At 33.6% G+C, this 16934-nt stretch overlaps 1 protein-coding gene across 1 annotated transcript in view; it reads right to left on the bottom strand.

The window, feature by feature from the left end:
* LOC128996508 (sodium channel protein 60E-like) overlaps positions 1–16934 on the bottom strand; it is a 317588-nt gene that overhangs the window by 104677 nt on the left and 195977 nt on the right. Inside the window, exon 3 of the mRNA XM_054421885.1 lies at positions 7239–7447. Coding sequence (XP_054277860.1) covers positions 7239–7447 — 209 coding nt within the window. The remainder of the gene's footprint in view (positions 1–7238; positions 7448–16934) is intronic.

Here is a 16934-nt window from a genome sequence, read left to right as displayed (position 1 = left end):
AGTTCGTTCGCTACGCTCACTCACCTTTAGGTTGGAGCTCGTTCGCTGCGCTCACTTGCCTTCATTACCTTATATGTATAATATTCGTGTATGTGTACGTTAGCACGATAACTCGAGTAAAATTCACCTGGTGTTAAAGTGATGTTAATGTGCTTAGAAACCTGTAAACCTACGTTATTCGAACGAGTTCTGGAACCTGCATGATTAGAGTATGGGAACGGGGGTAAATCAGTTAAATTCTTTACTCTTAAAACATAAAAGTTTGCAATTTCTTTCTTAAATATTCGTTAAGCTTAAAAATAAATAATTTAGGACGAAGCGTTGTATTGCGCCTTATAGTTAAGGAGAAAATGAAAATAGTGTAAATGTAAAATGTTTATGTCATTTTTATGGAGAATAAATACAGTTTTAGTTTGTTTACCGATACAATTTTATCAAGTTTTGCAATTTGTTTATTTTAATCTACACGATGATCATTTAATAACATTTTCTTTATCACAAAACGTAAGTACAAATTAAAATTATTTTAATTAAAAGGGGAAATAAATTCGACAGTAATTTTATGAGAACATTCTAGTCGAAATCCACCCATGTAAATGGAGATTGAGGCTTCTGCAGGTTTTCTGTGGCGGCGGTATTTATAATTTATACCTATCATAATTAATGAACTACGAATCCAATATAAGCCGTCAACAAAGAGTGACACAATCCCAATGATATTCAGGTATTGAACCTCCCAGGGACCAACAGGCTTACCGTTCGTCGATATCAACACGAATAGTTAATGACTCACTACCAGCTGTTTTGCAACGCTGGGAATAAAATACAACTTTATGAATATTCGATAACTCATGTAGATTTGTTTACGCTATTTCTACCTTGATTTAACTCCAAACATTTTAACTACACATACATATTCAACAGAGGATATTTTTTTTTCCTTTCGACTGTTTTTAAAGTAGCATTTTCTATGCAGTATTTAAAATTGAAAAGATTCTCGTAACAGTATTGTTTACTTACTTAACATCATTGTTTTTGTTACTTTACAGTACAATTTTGGACTAATGTGATTCAAGAATTGAGAGAAAATAAGTAAAATTCTAATGCTTCAAACATCAACTGTTGAGGCAAATTTCATTGATTATACAATGAATGAGTGGTTGGGACAATGAGTAGTTGCATCACAACCAGTGGAAATCCTATTCTATAAAACGAGCAATGTCTGTCTGTCTGTAATACATATCTCGAAAACCAGCGGAAGGACTTTTACTAAATTTTGGAATTAGAGACTTCTGGCCCCAAAAAACGTGATTGGCGACAGCCACTACCTCAGGAAAATCTGTATTTCGCTACACAACTTTTTTGAAAATTTAACAATTTAACATTGGCCTTACAGGTTGCTAAGTTTTTTTTTTACAAAACAACAAGGAAAAGGTAAACAAGGACTTGTAACATGTGTTCATATCAATTTATCCAAAGTATTCTGCAAAATTACAAAATACACTAGAAAGGGAATAACATCAGTTGTAACTCTTGAGCAAAGATTACACTGAAGATTACTCGATATGGGAAAAAATAGTTCTACTCTTACAGTACGTTAATGGTTACCCTCCCCCACCCCAGAGAGCTTATCCCATAGATCTCTATATGCTTATCCTCATGCTTTTATGAGCAATGTCATATTTTATCGTTTGTGGATGTTCTAACGAAATGCATTAAAAAGTTAGGGGAATATGGTTGTAATTTTATGAATAGATTCGGAGCTAACAAATTTATTGGTGGAATAGTATCGCAGGGAACGTTGAATGCAGCTGAAGAAATTAATTTGGTAACTAAAAGTCCACTGGACCTATGTAGTTTTAGATCGAAAGATTACAGAGGCAGAAATAGATTTTATCTACTTCAGAATGATCATAAAAGATTATCTTATTTTTGTTTGGTTGCATAATTTAAAATTACAGAGTTATTATTATTTCAGCAATCAAATGTCCATGGATTGTAATTAAATATCTATACGTAAATTATAAAATGTGTTTACGATTTTGATTTAACAATTTAACCAAATCAACCCCAACCCAGCAAGGCTCGGCCCCCGGTACCGAGAGGTTTTAAACGAAAACATAACTTTTCTTAGGCGTTATTAGTAGTGATTGTTAGTAATAAAAACCGGTCATATGGAAAGAAGTGTACAACTCGCATATTAGTCTTTAAGGCACTAGTAGAAAATATAATGTACGAGCCTTCGTTGCGTAAACTACTACACATTCATTCAACAACAAATTTGTACTTAACAAATTAAAATACATTTCAGAGTTCCCTTTGTAAAAATCTTATAGGTTTAATTTCCGTCGAGTGAGTAAAGAATATTTTGATTTGATTTTGCAAACGGTGATATGCCTTCTCTCACACCCTGTATTAGACTCACCAAAGACACAATTTGGACTCAATGTGCCTTGATTGTAGATAATCTCTTGTAGCACAAGACCCTCCTATTCCATTGTTAGGGTTGTTTGTCCCTTCGTTGTCCTTGCTTTGTACACGGTATCCATGTTATCAGTGTGAAGATAACGAGTCGAATACAACTCGATAGTAATAATTACATTTACATATCGTTAAAACATACATTCTCATTATTCTTTAATTTTTTGTCTTAAGATTGTAGGTAATAATTTTCTGGCAATATTGTAAAACTTTACGTTAGTTTGTGAGTGTAAAATAATTACATCTAGTGGATGTCCAGTGGTCGAAAACTCGACCAAAATATGTACAGACTTCTCTATTTTCACCCCAGGCTGTAAATAAAGCATGTGATTGAAATTTCTTCCTTTTGTTTTTATTTTCAGTTTATATTTCATTATTATTTCATCACCATGGCAACCTATAAAGCCAATGTTAATTTTTATAATTTAAAAATATTTTTTGTTCTTATTTTTGAGTATATTTTTATTTATAAAGGGATTCTGCACATCTACAGAAAAATATATTTCTAACCGTATGCGTAGGTTTTCCCTGTGATGCAAGCGAGTATAGAAAAAATATTTTCAAGAAACATGCTTGCCTATTAATATATAGATGATAATATATTTTAAAGATGTTAGTGAACTTGCACTTGCCCGTCCACATACGGACCAGTGCTTGGAACGTATCCACTAAAAGAGAGGGGCGAGCCGGTACAGTGCAAGAGTGAAGTCGTAGACAAAAGAATTAAATATCATAAATCCCATATTTTACCATACAATATTATAAGAAATATCTAGCTTTTGTCTATGTTGAACTGTACTGAGAGTAGTGGCAGGTATAGGATCCGAACCCACGACAACACTGTCCTAGGCTAAAAGTCCTCAGCGCTACCGAGACAAAAAATCTTTAGATGCTTTTTAAAATACTGGAGATTATTTGAGAAACATGAAGCTATTTTTATATTAAAATTCATAATAGGAACTTTTAGGTATCGTATATCGTAGTTAATTAAATTCAATTAATATTTTAAACCGAGTTACGAATTACAGGATTTATTAAATACAGATTTTTCTAAAAGTTGAAAAGTGAAGACGTTGTCATATAGTAATATATTTTTTTCGTATTAGTTAAGTAATGAAAACAAATTATTTATTATTGAAATAATAGTCTTCGTAAATAATGGCTGTCCAACGTAAATCCTTAGAACCTTTCTAAAACTAAAGTTTCAGTTTCTGGTGAAACTACTAAAAGTTCAACAAGAATAATTCAATTTTATGGCTAATAGTTTTATAATGCTTGAACCAAAACTGGTTTTATGATTACAGCTATGCAGCTGCTATACTGGATGCAATGCATAAATATCATTCATCATTTCCAAAATGGATGTTATTGCTGTATTATGCAATAATGGCACCTGTGCTAAAACGTTTACATGCAACACCCTTTACATAACATTTATATTGTGATATGAATTTTTAAGGGGTTTTGGAAAAAATTACTTTCAAAACGTTTTGGGAGTTTTGGTAATTTTTACATAATCGTGGAATAAATATCAGTAAAAAACCTTGAACCTATTACACACTATTATGGTCATCCATATTAAGCTTGGATCGAAGATAGTTGCATTTTTGAGTAATATAAGTTATCCAACACCGATATTTTGTACTCTATGGCATCGTTGAGTTTGACAGCCAACCTTAACATCTGAGCCATCTGACCAATATGAATATTTATTTATAAAAATATATTGCATAAAATACATATAATATTTAAAAGTTTTAACATATGAAACGGATATTGTTTCTAAAACATTTGATATCTTTAGAATTTGTGGTATTGTGGTAAAAAAAAAAAAAAAAGTTAGATGGGAAAGGGGGTAGTTACCATAAAAAAGAATGCAATTAGATATAACTCAAAGAACATAGTTTTAACGTTAGTGGGCGTAGATTGAATAAAAATAGAAAGAAAATTGAACAACGTCGAATTATTAGAAACAGGAAAAGGAAATATGCAAGATATAAATCAGTAGTCTAAATTTAATGGCCTACAATATGTAAGTTTGTTTCATAAGCAATAAATTGGTCATTTGTGTAAAATGAAAGATATTACAACCACAAGATTATCATCACGTCTTAATGATAATTTAGAATCCCAAAACGAAAGATATACAAATATCTATGTTTTCCTTTCAAATAATTTAGTGTGTTTACAAAATACTGAAAGTGAAAGCAGGAGGGTTAAATCGGTGTGTTTCCTTTCCTCCGCAGTAGGTCGGACCATACGTCAAGCTTAATGGAGAAGAAGAACAAAGATAAAAATAGGTACTTAAGGGAAATCATTGACTCTTTGTCATACGAAAGACTCTTAAGTCCCACTAAGCCACAGCTTGTTATCGGTAGAAACTACATCAATAATATTAAAGACCTCTTTGTTAAGTATATTGTTTACTTTATTTTCCAAGTATTCATTTTTCAAAAAGTCTACTATTTTGTTCGTTTCAACAATTTTATACGAGTAATTTTGTGACTCAAAATTTCTATTGTGTCCTAGAACGCTAGGCACGAGCCTACTTCAGGCTAGACCTAAGGGTTGCGGCATTATCACTTAGATACAATCCATAGCTGATTTGGTGGGATTTGAACCCGGGACCTCAGGGACCGAAGTCCCGCGCTCTAACCACTACACCAGCTCACTCCCCACCGTGACTAATAATAAGGATTTCCAAAACAAAAGTATACTTTTTCAATTACATATTCGAAAATGATTGTGCTCAGTCTAAATTGTGTTGCATTTTAAACATTTTAGTACAAAACTAAATATATAATTTTAGTAAGGTATCAGCTGTGACAAACGACCACATATATCTGGGATTATACACAATCGTAGTGGAAAATCGAAATAGACAATTTGATTTGTGTTGTAATTTGTAAGGATCCGAGTAAATTGATGACCGGAGGGTAGCAATGCCAGTTTAACCTTTACTACCAATAAAGTACACTCGTAGCATGTTTATGGCAAGGTAGATTATACAAGTGATTAAAATAAATAATCATTAAAAATACTATTACAAAATTATCGAGAAAATATTATTTTCAATTTCAACTTGGACATATGAAAGACATAGATTTGTATTGCATTAAATTAGGTTGGATTTTTACAACGGAGTTACCTACACAAAAAAGTGCGTATTTTTGTGGGAAAGTTATTGAAGAATAAGTGTTTAATGAGCTGAAAGCTTCATTACAGACTTGTTTGTCCTATGACGAAAGGCATGCTCCGGGGGTTGTTTTTCACATTACTTCAGGCTAGACCTAGGGGTTGCAGCATTATCACTTAGATAAAATCCATTGGTGATTTGGCAGGATTGAACCCGGGGCCTCAGGCACCGAAGTCCCGCGCTCTTACCACTACACCATCTCGCTCCCTATTTCATTACAGACTAGGAACCCGAGTACTTGTTGATTATACAGAACAACTCGGTTCAGTTTCGAATCATTAAAAAACTTCTGACTTCTGACAGGATCGAACTAGCTACCTTCTGGCTACAAAGCGAGCACATCCCCATTACTACTCATATTAGACGGCCAATACCATTTCACATTCAAGCAACGTAAGATTTTATATTTAAATATCATTTACGATCCAAAGATAATGTGTGTTGAGAGTTTAATCGATATTCATGTTAAACGGGTTGAACAACAACCTCAACAACCTCAACAAGAAGCAACAAAACAGCGACCAACAACCATTGACGCTGTATCGAGGGTAAAGTCATTAGTGGCTGCCTAATGACCTGCAACGCTGCAACGGCGATGAATAACATCAGATATTCAACGCGATTTATATGGCACTGGCTCGTTTTTACACTGTGGTTTTACACATTAAAATATTTTATATTAACGGTTCTCGGTGTGAATATTTTAATTTATCTAACCCACTTTGAATGATAGTATAACTATTTTAGAGCCACAGGATAGTGAGTTACGGTACACTTCCGTATCTATTGTCAAACAATCGAATGAAAACATCGAACCGAATTAATATTTTTTATTCGATTTTTTCATTCGAAATATCATTTGATTAGTTAGTGCTAACATAACTAACTAAATGATATTTCGAATTAAACAACCGAATGAAAATATCGAACCGAATGAATATTTTTTCATTCGAAATATAATTTGGTTACCAAACGATATATCGAATGAAACAATCAAATAAAAATATTCATTCGGTTCGATATTTTCATTCGGTTGTTTTGACAACAGATACTGAAGTCTAACCATGGGTTAGTAAATCTAAGTAGTTAAATAACTGTAGATTATCAGTGGATTTTACCAACTTTTCCTACTTGATGTAAGCAAAGATTGAAAGAGAATGAAATACCCAGGTTGTCAACGTTAACCATAAATTTAGGCATTTATATTTAAACCAAACAATAATGAATTGCTTCAAATTCAGCAAAACAGGTTATATCTATGTTATAGTTTACCAACGTTTGGTAGAGCTATGAAAATTTATGATGCAGAACATAAAATACAAACTTTTCCATTTCCAACCCCTCTCGTCAAATCAAAACCTTAAAATCAAAATTGAATGAAAACACTGCACCGTAAATATTAGTAGGTACTTTGGGATTATACCGACCAAACCGATAAATCGACTTTCAAATAAGATTTTATTTTGTTTAAATAAAACAATTAGGTTATAACTATTAGGTGTGGTCAGTATAATACCAAAGTACTGTTTTAATAGATACAATTACTAAAAATATAACTTACTCAGCTTCCTCGACAGGATCGGTCTTGGCAAGGAAGACACAGTTGAGCAGGATGGTCGCCATGACGACGTAGTCGAAGTATTGGTTCGTAGACAGGAAGATGCAAGTCCTTCTGATCGTGTTCCAGGGGGAGAACAGGAAGAATGCGTTAGTGGCGGTGAACCGGTGGATGTAGTTCTTGCGGAACCGTTTGGAGACCACGCAAAACGTCTGGAACAAAACAGTTCTCGGTTACTTATAGAAGAGCAGGTAACTGCTGTGGATGTAGTTCTTGCGGAACCGTTTGGAGACCACGCAAAACGTCTGGAACAAAACAGTTCTTGGTTACTTATAGATCAGGTAACTGCGGTGGATGTAGTTCTTGCGGAACCGTTTGGAGACCACGCAAAACGTCTGGAACAAAACAGTTCTTGGTTACTTATAGATCAGGTAACTGCGGTGGATGTAGTTCTTGCGGAACCGTTTGGAGACCACGCAAAACGTCTGGAACAAAACAGTTCTCGGTTACTTATAGAAGATCAGGTAGGCCTAACTGCTGTGGATGTAGCTCTTGCGGAACCGTTTGGAGACTACGCAAAACGTCTGAAACAAAACAGTCCTTGGTTACTTATAGATCAGATAACTGCTGTGGATGTAGTTCTTGGGGAACCGTTTGGAGGCAACGGAAAACGTCTGGAACAAAACATTGCTTGGTTACTTATAGAAGATCAGGTAACTGCTGTGGATGTTGTTCTTGCGGAACCGTTTGGAGACCACGCAAATCGTCTGGAACAAAACAGTCCTTGGTTACTTAGAGATCAGGTAACTGCGGTGGATGTAGTTCTTGTGGAACCGTTTGGAAACCACACAAAACGTCTGAAACAAAATATAGTTCTTGGTTAGCTATATTTAGAAGATAAGGTAACTGCTGTGGATGTAGTTCTTGCGGAACCGTTTGGAGACCACGCAAAACGTCTGAAACAAAACAGTTCTTGGTTACTTATAGAAGATCAGGTAACTGCTGTGGATCCTTGGATTCTTGCTGTGGATTCTTGCGGAACCGTTTGGAGACCACGTAAAACGTCTGAAACAAAACAGTTCTTGGTTACTTATAGAGCAGGTAACTGCTGTGGATGTAGTTCTTGTGGAACCGTTTGGAGACTATAAATCGTGTTTAACAGTTTAGCATTTAGTTACTTGTACGGTAACAAGCTCAAGGTATAAGGGAGAAATTTATTTAATTTATAGTAAACTAGTGGATGAAAATTGTTAGGGTCTTGAATCACAATCAGCAAAATCTAGTGTCAATAGTTTTATTTTGACAAACGTCTGTTTTGGTTTCGCGATCATGTGTTATTGAGTTTGTGTATGTATAATGCCTCTTCAGTACACCAGGGATAGTGAGGATTTCAAATAACTCACAGGAAAATATATAATTTGACATCTTAGCAGATGTATTAACCTCTTGTAGAAACTGAATAGAGAATTTTTAAGGTCGAAGACGTTTCTGTTCAAACCGAATCCAACATCGTCTGTGTCACTAATGTATCACGAAATATTTCATGTTCTAGTGGTTTTTCTAGGCCACTTCATGCAAATCAAAATAAGAAGGTTACAATACCTGCAGACTGCCTATAGTGGTCCTTAAATATCCAACAGGATTACGCGTTTCAAAGTATTTATTATACCATCATCAGATCCTATACAAAACTTGAAGTTTTTCGACTCTTGATGTCAAGTCACAGTTTTAAAACACAGTTACAAAACATTTATACACGAAATAGTATATTACGTTACTAGTCCTGAAAATAAGTGTTTACCGGACGAGTGTGGTCGTTCCCGTGCGAGACGAAGTCGAGTACGGGATTACCATACGAGTCCGGTACACACATTTTGGACGAGTTACGTACGATAGTTTACGCCATACTACTAAATCCGTACAAATCCTTATATATTTCCACCAAATAAAGTACTAAAAATCACTAATCATAACCTATGTTTTTGTGTATAACCACTCACTGCCACCTAAATGCAGTATAATCAACTGATTGGGTGTCCGGCAAAACTCATTGCAGTACAGTAGTACGCAATGAAACCCCATTTGAATAAGCTGGCGGCAAACAGCTGTTTTCTGGACTAAATCCTTGCGTGGGAAGTTCGTCAAAATAATGTAGTGTGGCGTAAAACTATTGACAGTAGGCCTTCTAATTAAAAACGAGGGTCTCGACATTTGAAATGCATGCATTGCTTCCCTTTTGTCTCTCGTTTTTAATCAGTAAGCCTACTGTAAATAGTTTTACCTACGACCGTTTGTTAAAGTAGCCATTTCAGTCCAGTTCTTAGAATTGAAAAGTTTCACTTTACAGCTGTTTACTTTCATATCAGCATAGTTTCATTTCATATCAGCATAGTTTTTCTCATATCAACACAGGTAACGGACCAATTAGGTTCAAGTATTGAGAGAAAATAATTAAAATTGTAATGCTTCGAACGTCAACTAATCAGCTGATCAGCTGATCAGTTGACCAATTTAATTGTTGATCCGACTTGTTCATGTTGATGCTCTGGCGGAAGTCCAAAAATAAATTAAATATTTTCTGAATTGTACCTGATACAATATTATTTATGGTAAGAATGCTGCTAGCAATGTAATATTTAACGAAGTTTAACAAACACGTAATTACAGGAAATCAGCTGATTATACAACAAGTCGTTGCATCACTTTCAGTGGCAATGACAATACACGAAAACATAACCTCTATAAAAAGTTATCAGTAGTGATTGTTAGTAATTAAATCCAGATTGATAGTAATTAAAAAACGGTCGTAGGTAAAGTAGTGTATGCAACTAGCGTTAATAGTCTTTACGACACTCGTAGAAGTTTTTAAGGCACTCGCCAAGGCACGTCCCTTAAATTTTCTACTCGTGTTGTAAAGACTCACTTAACGCAATTGTTGCGTAAACTACTATTTCGTGTTTAAATGTTTTGTAACTGTGTTTTAAAACTGTGACGTGACATCACGAGTCGAAAAACTTCAAGTTTTGTATAGGATCTGATGATGGTATAACAAATACTGAAACGCGTAATCCTGTTGGATATTTAAGGACCACTTATAGGCAGTCTGTAGGTATTGTAACCTTCTTATTTTGATTTATCACGAAATAGATTATAAATCCAAACCGCAGAAAAAAATGAATCTCAGATACAACATACATCGGTAAACATCAGATTTCAAATTACATTGAAAGCACAATACGTACATGTATTGCAAAAGAATTTGTGAGTTGCTGGTGTAAAAACATTATCCCAAAGTGCAGTGCTTACGGGGCTCAAGATAAGATCCTTCCAAATACATTAATCCCAGCTAATTACCTCCCAAGCCCATTAACAAGAGAAGTTGAAGACTGGCGATGTTTTATAAACTTGGTAATAAACTTGCTTGCAGCTATTGATTCTTGATTCCATAACATCTCACAATTTTCCAATGCTGTTAATAAAATAATGAAAATTGAGTGTAGGCCAATTTATACGTGAAACTGTCATGATGTAAAATGTGTAGTACGGATTAAACGACCAAATACTGTATTTTGTAACGTTTTCAATACTGTTTTTCTATAATTATACGTTCCGAACTTTATAGTTTGTATAATGAAATCTTTCTCCTGACCAGGTCTACATGGGGACTAGCCAATCCCAGTAAAAATATTTTTCACCACACTATGATGTTTTACATACGTTAATTAGAAGCTGAAAGTTACGTTTTGCTGGCCATGCCAGCTGTCATCGTCATTTGGGGACCGAGCAGGTTTTTACATCCCTAGGGCCGCAAAATCAGCTGCCCGCTTGCATATTAAAAATACACAAACAGTCCCATAGCATTGAAATAGAATTGTTTTATTTTCACCGTTGCCTAGCAACTGTTTATTATTATTTTTTCTGATACCTGAAATTTCTTCTTCACATAACCTTAAAGTTGCGTTGACTATCAGTGTACATTAATTATTATTGTGAATAGTAGTAGTGAGGTGAAAAATTGTGTTCGTACCACGGACCAAAAAAATATTTTTCAAGCAACCCACGATATTTTTGGGTTCACAGGTAAATGGAAGATCTTACCCTTGACAACAAAATGGACACAACCAGTTTAAGGCCCGAGCCAGCCAGAGGATCATCAGCTTTCAATAACCCTATGTCTAATTTTGTATTTTCAATGCGTTATTGTTGTAACAAGTGATTTGGGTTGTAAAATAAACTAGTTGTTAATGTTTTGAATTTAACCTCAAATGACCTGCCATGCGTTGAAAATTGTCATGATTAAGTTTATTTGACATTTAATTCGTAGTTAATTTGATATTCATATGAAGCGACAGGGGGTTTTTTAAGAGTTTAATGGCAGCAAAATTACTTCTCTCACGACTGTATTTTACAGTTTTACTGTTTACGTTTAAACCGTAAGTAAATACGTACATCGTTGTGGATCGTAAAAATCAGCAAACGTAACTCGATCTTCACCCGACAAACCCTTATGTGGTGAAAGACATCATTTGTGTTAAAGAATTGTCTCTCGTTAAATACAAAGGGTTAACGTGATCCTGTGAAGGTCTTTGTATTTTTTACACATTTAAGATGAAAAAGTTTCGTTTTACTCGCTCCTTTGTGGAATAGAAATCAAAGGTCTGTCCTGTGACATGTCTGCCATGTTAATGCATGGTGACGTCACACGCACCATTCTGTTTCAACCTTTGACTAATGTAGGTGTATTTCACTCGAATTACGAGCGAGAATCAAGTTAACGTAGTTTTCTACATTCGTTCGTTGAATTGAACACCCAAATTACTTTAAATTGACGAACATTATTTTAAATGAAATTATTAAAACGGTATCGTCTTATAATGACTACCTATTTTGTGTTTAAGTTACCTTAGAAAAAATTGAATTCCAACAGATGAATGCTTCTATACTTAAATACGTCATAATTCCCAAACTATCACGATTCTCAGACATCAAAAACTAAAATAAATGACCTTTCCAATTGCTCACAGCTTAAACTTTCCATGTCCTCACAATTCTGAGCAAGTACAGTCACCGTCACAAATAAGGGACAGACTAAAGGTATGTCCAACAGCCAAACAATTTTGAAAACAGTTTCTATTATTATTACTTTCAAATTACAAACCTTACCCGTACAAACCCCTCACTTACAACCTAAGATTTCCAACAACGATTGCATTGATTCACAAACTAATTTGATTCAACTGAATCACAACGTCGAAGGACAGTGAAGGGACAGACACACAATGTTACAACTAAAACAACAGACCAACACAATAGTTAGAGGCCAGATTCAACAATAGAACAATGGAAGGAGTACAATGGAGAACAATAGGGTCTGGCGAGTGAGAAATGCCCGTCAGAACTAGCGTTCCTTCTCCAGATCCGAATGTAGCGTGCACAATCCTCATTTCTACATTACTGAAATAGAATAAAATCAAAATAATTTATTCAATAAACAAATGTATGTTATGTAAATTATAATATCCATACAATGGATGGTCCCCACATAGGCAAATCCTGTGCGAGGGGTGTGTAATTGGGTCAGTGGTAGAAAATAGCTTGTTAAAAATATTTAATTTCTCATACCTACAGTCTGGTTTATTCTTAATTGGTCTATTTATTAATTTAATTTATATCTGAAGCAGAAATTTTACGGAAAATTTCTGTAGAAATTTCAAAAAAAATTTTTTTGTTACTAAACTTTATTTCGTATCGTTATCATCATTCGTTTGTGTTTAGTCTATCATCTTTTTTAAATTGTGCCCTGCTAGAAAACCCTCTTTTTCGATATTTAGATTAATTATTCCAATAATAAAAGGTTTAACCAATTTGAAATTGAACGTATACACATCAAAGTAGTATAAACGAGTTTTGCGTTGGCAAAGAAATAATTATTAACTATTACTTTATTTTTTACTGAAGAATATTCTGAACTGTGTCTTCAGGGCGGAGAGCTACTTAGTTGTATAGACCAAAGTTCAGTACTGCGTTAAAATTCGATGGTATTTAACCAACAAGACTATTAAAAATCCATTTTTGAACGTTTATAAGGTTAAAGAATACATATATTTTTAGCTTAATTAATTATTTATCGTTTTCAGTGTCGTAACAATTTTAACAAGGGTGTAGAGTGTGTTTTGTTACCTTATTTTCCATTTCCCACCTTCCCTTGGTCATTTTCGTAACATAAAATGTAAACTATATACCAAAATGCTGAAATCAAGACAGATTTTTGTTGCTAGACGTTAACAACTTACTTACTTCATACAATAGGGCGTACTATGACTTTTAATAGTCAAGAACGTTATGCATGGATGGTAAAATATAAGGGATAGTTAGACATTATTTTTTTTGGTTCAAGATAGGTATAACAACTCAGACTTCATGTTATTTCAAATAAACTGTAATTAAAGTTAGAAGTTTCTCAAGAATGGAAAACACCAGTGGATATTTATTTATTGCCAACGACTTTACAGTATTGGTGAAGGTGATTTAAGATGTTTACTTCAACCTACCAGAAGCTGGTAAACAGTTAAAACTAACGTCTCCTCGGAATTCGGAATACTAGTTTTCAAGTAAATTGAACTTTTGTTTGTAGTAAAGTAAGCAACAAAAGCCATTAGATACTTTGAATCAACTATGTGTATCATCATAAACATTAACAATTTTAATTATCAAACAATTGATATGTTTACTTAATTACAACACAAATAAAGAAATCTATATTTGTCAAAACAAATCTATTTCTTTCTCAATCCCTGTATTTTTATTGTATTATTGTTTAGATGGAATTAGTTAACTGTGACAAAAACGAATCTATGACAATTCGTTTGGATTTTAAAAGCCACACTATGTAAAAGAAAAACATTGTAACAAATAAGAAACATTATTCCAGATAATTGACAACTTTAATCGATTAAGCAATAATTGGTTGCTAACAATAAACTTTAATCGTTTGTAACGTGAGTTTTACAACAAGGTAAGTTTAGGACAATAATAGGAAATAAATTGATTAAATGTGTCTGTGATTTAGATATTTAGTTAATACAAACCAAAACTAACTTTACGCTTTAACAGAAGGCACTTCTAGCAACACCTTTGTTGAAGTTCGATTCTATAACTATACCAATGTAGTAGGGAACACATACGCCAGAAACGAAACAGTAAATATAACGAGGTGTATCATCATTATTGTGCAGTCGATATCCCTCTTACATGCAAACGACTCGGCAATGCAGTATATCTACAACACACTTCGAGCTACCTTCACATAAACATACCATCAGCTGACTGTAGGATCAGCTGTTTTACACCGAAACATAACATCAGCTGACTGTAGGATCAGCTGTTTTACACTGAAACATAATATATTCCACGAATATTATAACAGAACATGTGTGTATCATAAACAAATTACGTCACTGGCCCGAATGTAACATGTTTGTGTCATGATTTAAACGTAACTGTCAAAACACGTCTAAACCGTATGTTATTAGTATAAGGTTCAAGTCAGTGACGTCATTTGTTTATGTTTATGATCCATACTGTTCCTGGGCTAATATCTATGATATTTTTCATTACTGGCTTAGTCGTCATGCGTTTCTGCGATTTCAAAGGACATCTTGGTAACACACTGCAATAAAATTGGGCAAAACTATTAACAAATTCCTAAGTATTTTTTTGTATAGTACTTAATACTTTTTAATGAAACGGCAACCATACAAAGTAGGTATTTTAAGCCAAGTATGATTGGAGTTGAGTGTAGGATGAGTAACAAAACTATTGATTATATAAAGCAACTATTTACTTAGGGTCTTTAATTAGCCAAGTTTATATCTTCAGTTTAGGTGAAATGATAGCAAATTACACTAAAGCAAATCCCACAAAAAGCGGTAGAGATCACATGTTTAACGTCAGTAAACCTGAAAATCATCTCCCCCGGTTAACATTGGATCTTTGGCACATCAAAAAGTTGAAACCCTCGGAATATAAAAAATAGGCTAAACACAAAAACGTATCCATAAAATATTATGGAACATTATAAAATATGAATAGACTAATTTATATTTGATTGACAAAAATAATTAATCTTTTACATGAAAGTTGATAAAAAATGTATTTTTTACATGTATTTTTCGTAAGATTAGAATTTTAAAAAGTCAAACCGTACCCAGAAGAAACAAATTGTGTCCATACATTAGCCAGAGGGTAATTTCGGACAATAGCTTCGGAACAATAGAACAATAGGGAACTAACAATAGCCCAGACCAGCGGAGGAAGCCTTCCGCGAGTTATTTTTAACATTCAGTAAATATAGTTGATAGACCCACTACACTTCATTGTTAAAAATCATATAGTATCATAATTTTGTGCTTTTACTAGATACGACTAGAAGCTATGTTACCTACTTAATCCTAAGACCGGTCATATTTAAATCATTTCCCTGCAATTATTTCCAAATTTAAAAAAACTTTATGAGACAAGTGATCTTGCAATAGTAAATTATTCAGATGCAAGTAAACGACTCCAGAAATTAATTCATTTTCAGAAATTAATTGAATCCTTCCATAAACTGAATTGTATGATTTGGCCGATTTTATTGACTAATTGTGCTTGTATTTGGATGTATTATTATTATGTAATATTATTTTATGTACGAATCGTTAAACAGTAAGTCGGTTGCGCAGTAAAGTGAAGGACTTATTGCAGTAATGTCGTGGGTTCGAGTACCGGTGTGTGCAAGTAAATGTTATCAGTTCACTCTTGTACTGTACCAGCTCACCACTTGGTTCGCTGTATACGTCATACACATATATTTGAGGGCTATGCAAAATTAAAAGAGGCTGCCAACCTCCTAAATGAAAAAAGATTAAACTGCTTTGTATTGCCAAGAAGTAACTTATCTAAAAAAAAATGGCTTTTCACAACTATAGTTTCAACTGACAGTTTAAATCGATATTTGATTTTAATGTCAGATAAAAATACAAAATTGGAACTGTGTAAAATATTTGATGGTTTTGTGCTTTAAATTTCTATTTAAAATCCAAAAGTTGGGGTATTGGACAGTTTTAAGCCTCACAAGTTAGCTAAGCTATGACTAAAGATAACAGGTAAAATACTCTCCAGTGAAAACAGTTTCGAAAGCACCGACTCCGCCCACTTCTCAGTGCCCAGCGGCATCCCTCCTACAGTCTCATTGTTTTACCTGAATATTTTATTCATTTTGAAATCCATTTCAGTACGAATTGATTTCTGACAAAGAATATCTTCCAGAATTTACTTTTCTTCGAATATTGAGTTTCAGTGGTCTGGTGAGACGATTATTTGAATTGCTTATAATATTTAATATCATGAAATGTTAAATATTATTTTACTAGGAACACCTTCCTCCGAATGTGAATAAATAGTTGTAAAAAATATTAACTGTCGTTAAAAAATAAATAAACAATTTAATTACATTACTTAATGTTAAAATGCTAACAAAGTATAGGAATACACATAATACATAATGCACTATATGTTTTGTTTCCTTATTTTGTAAATCTCAATAAGGCAAAATATGTATGACAGCAAATACTTGCAAATAAAGAAACTATCTATTGAAAACAATGATTTATCGCCTAGATACCAAATAAGCACATTTAGACACATTAACTTTGAACA

The sequence above is a fragment of the Macrosteles quadrilineatus genome, unplaced genomic scaffold (assembly GCF_028750875.1).
Source record: "Macrosteles quadrilineatus isolate MER2022 unplaced genomic scaffold, UCM_ALF_1.0 Scaffold_6__1_contigs__length_79288215, whole genome shotgun sequence".
NCBI lineage: Eukaryota > Metazoa > Arthropoda > Insecta > Hemiptera > Cicadellidae > Macrosteles > Macrosteles quadrilineatus.
The sequence above is the reverse complement of the archived record's forward strand: the minus strand, read 5'-3'. Positions and strand labels throughout refer to the sequence as shown.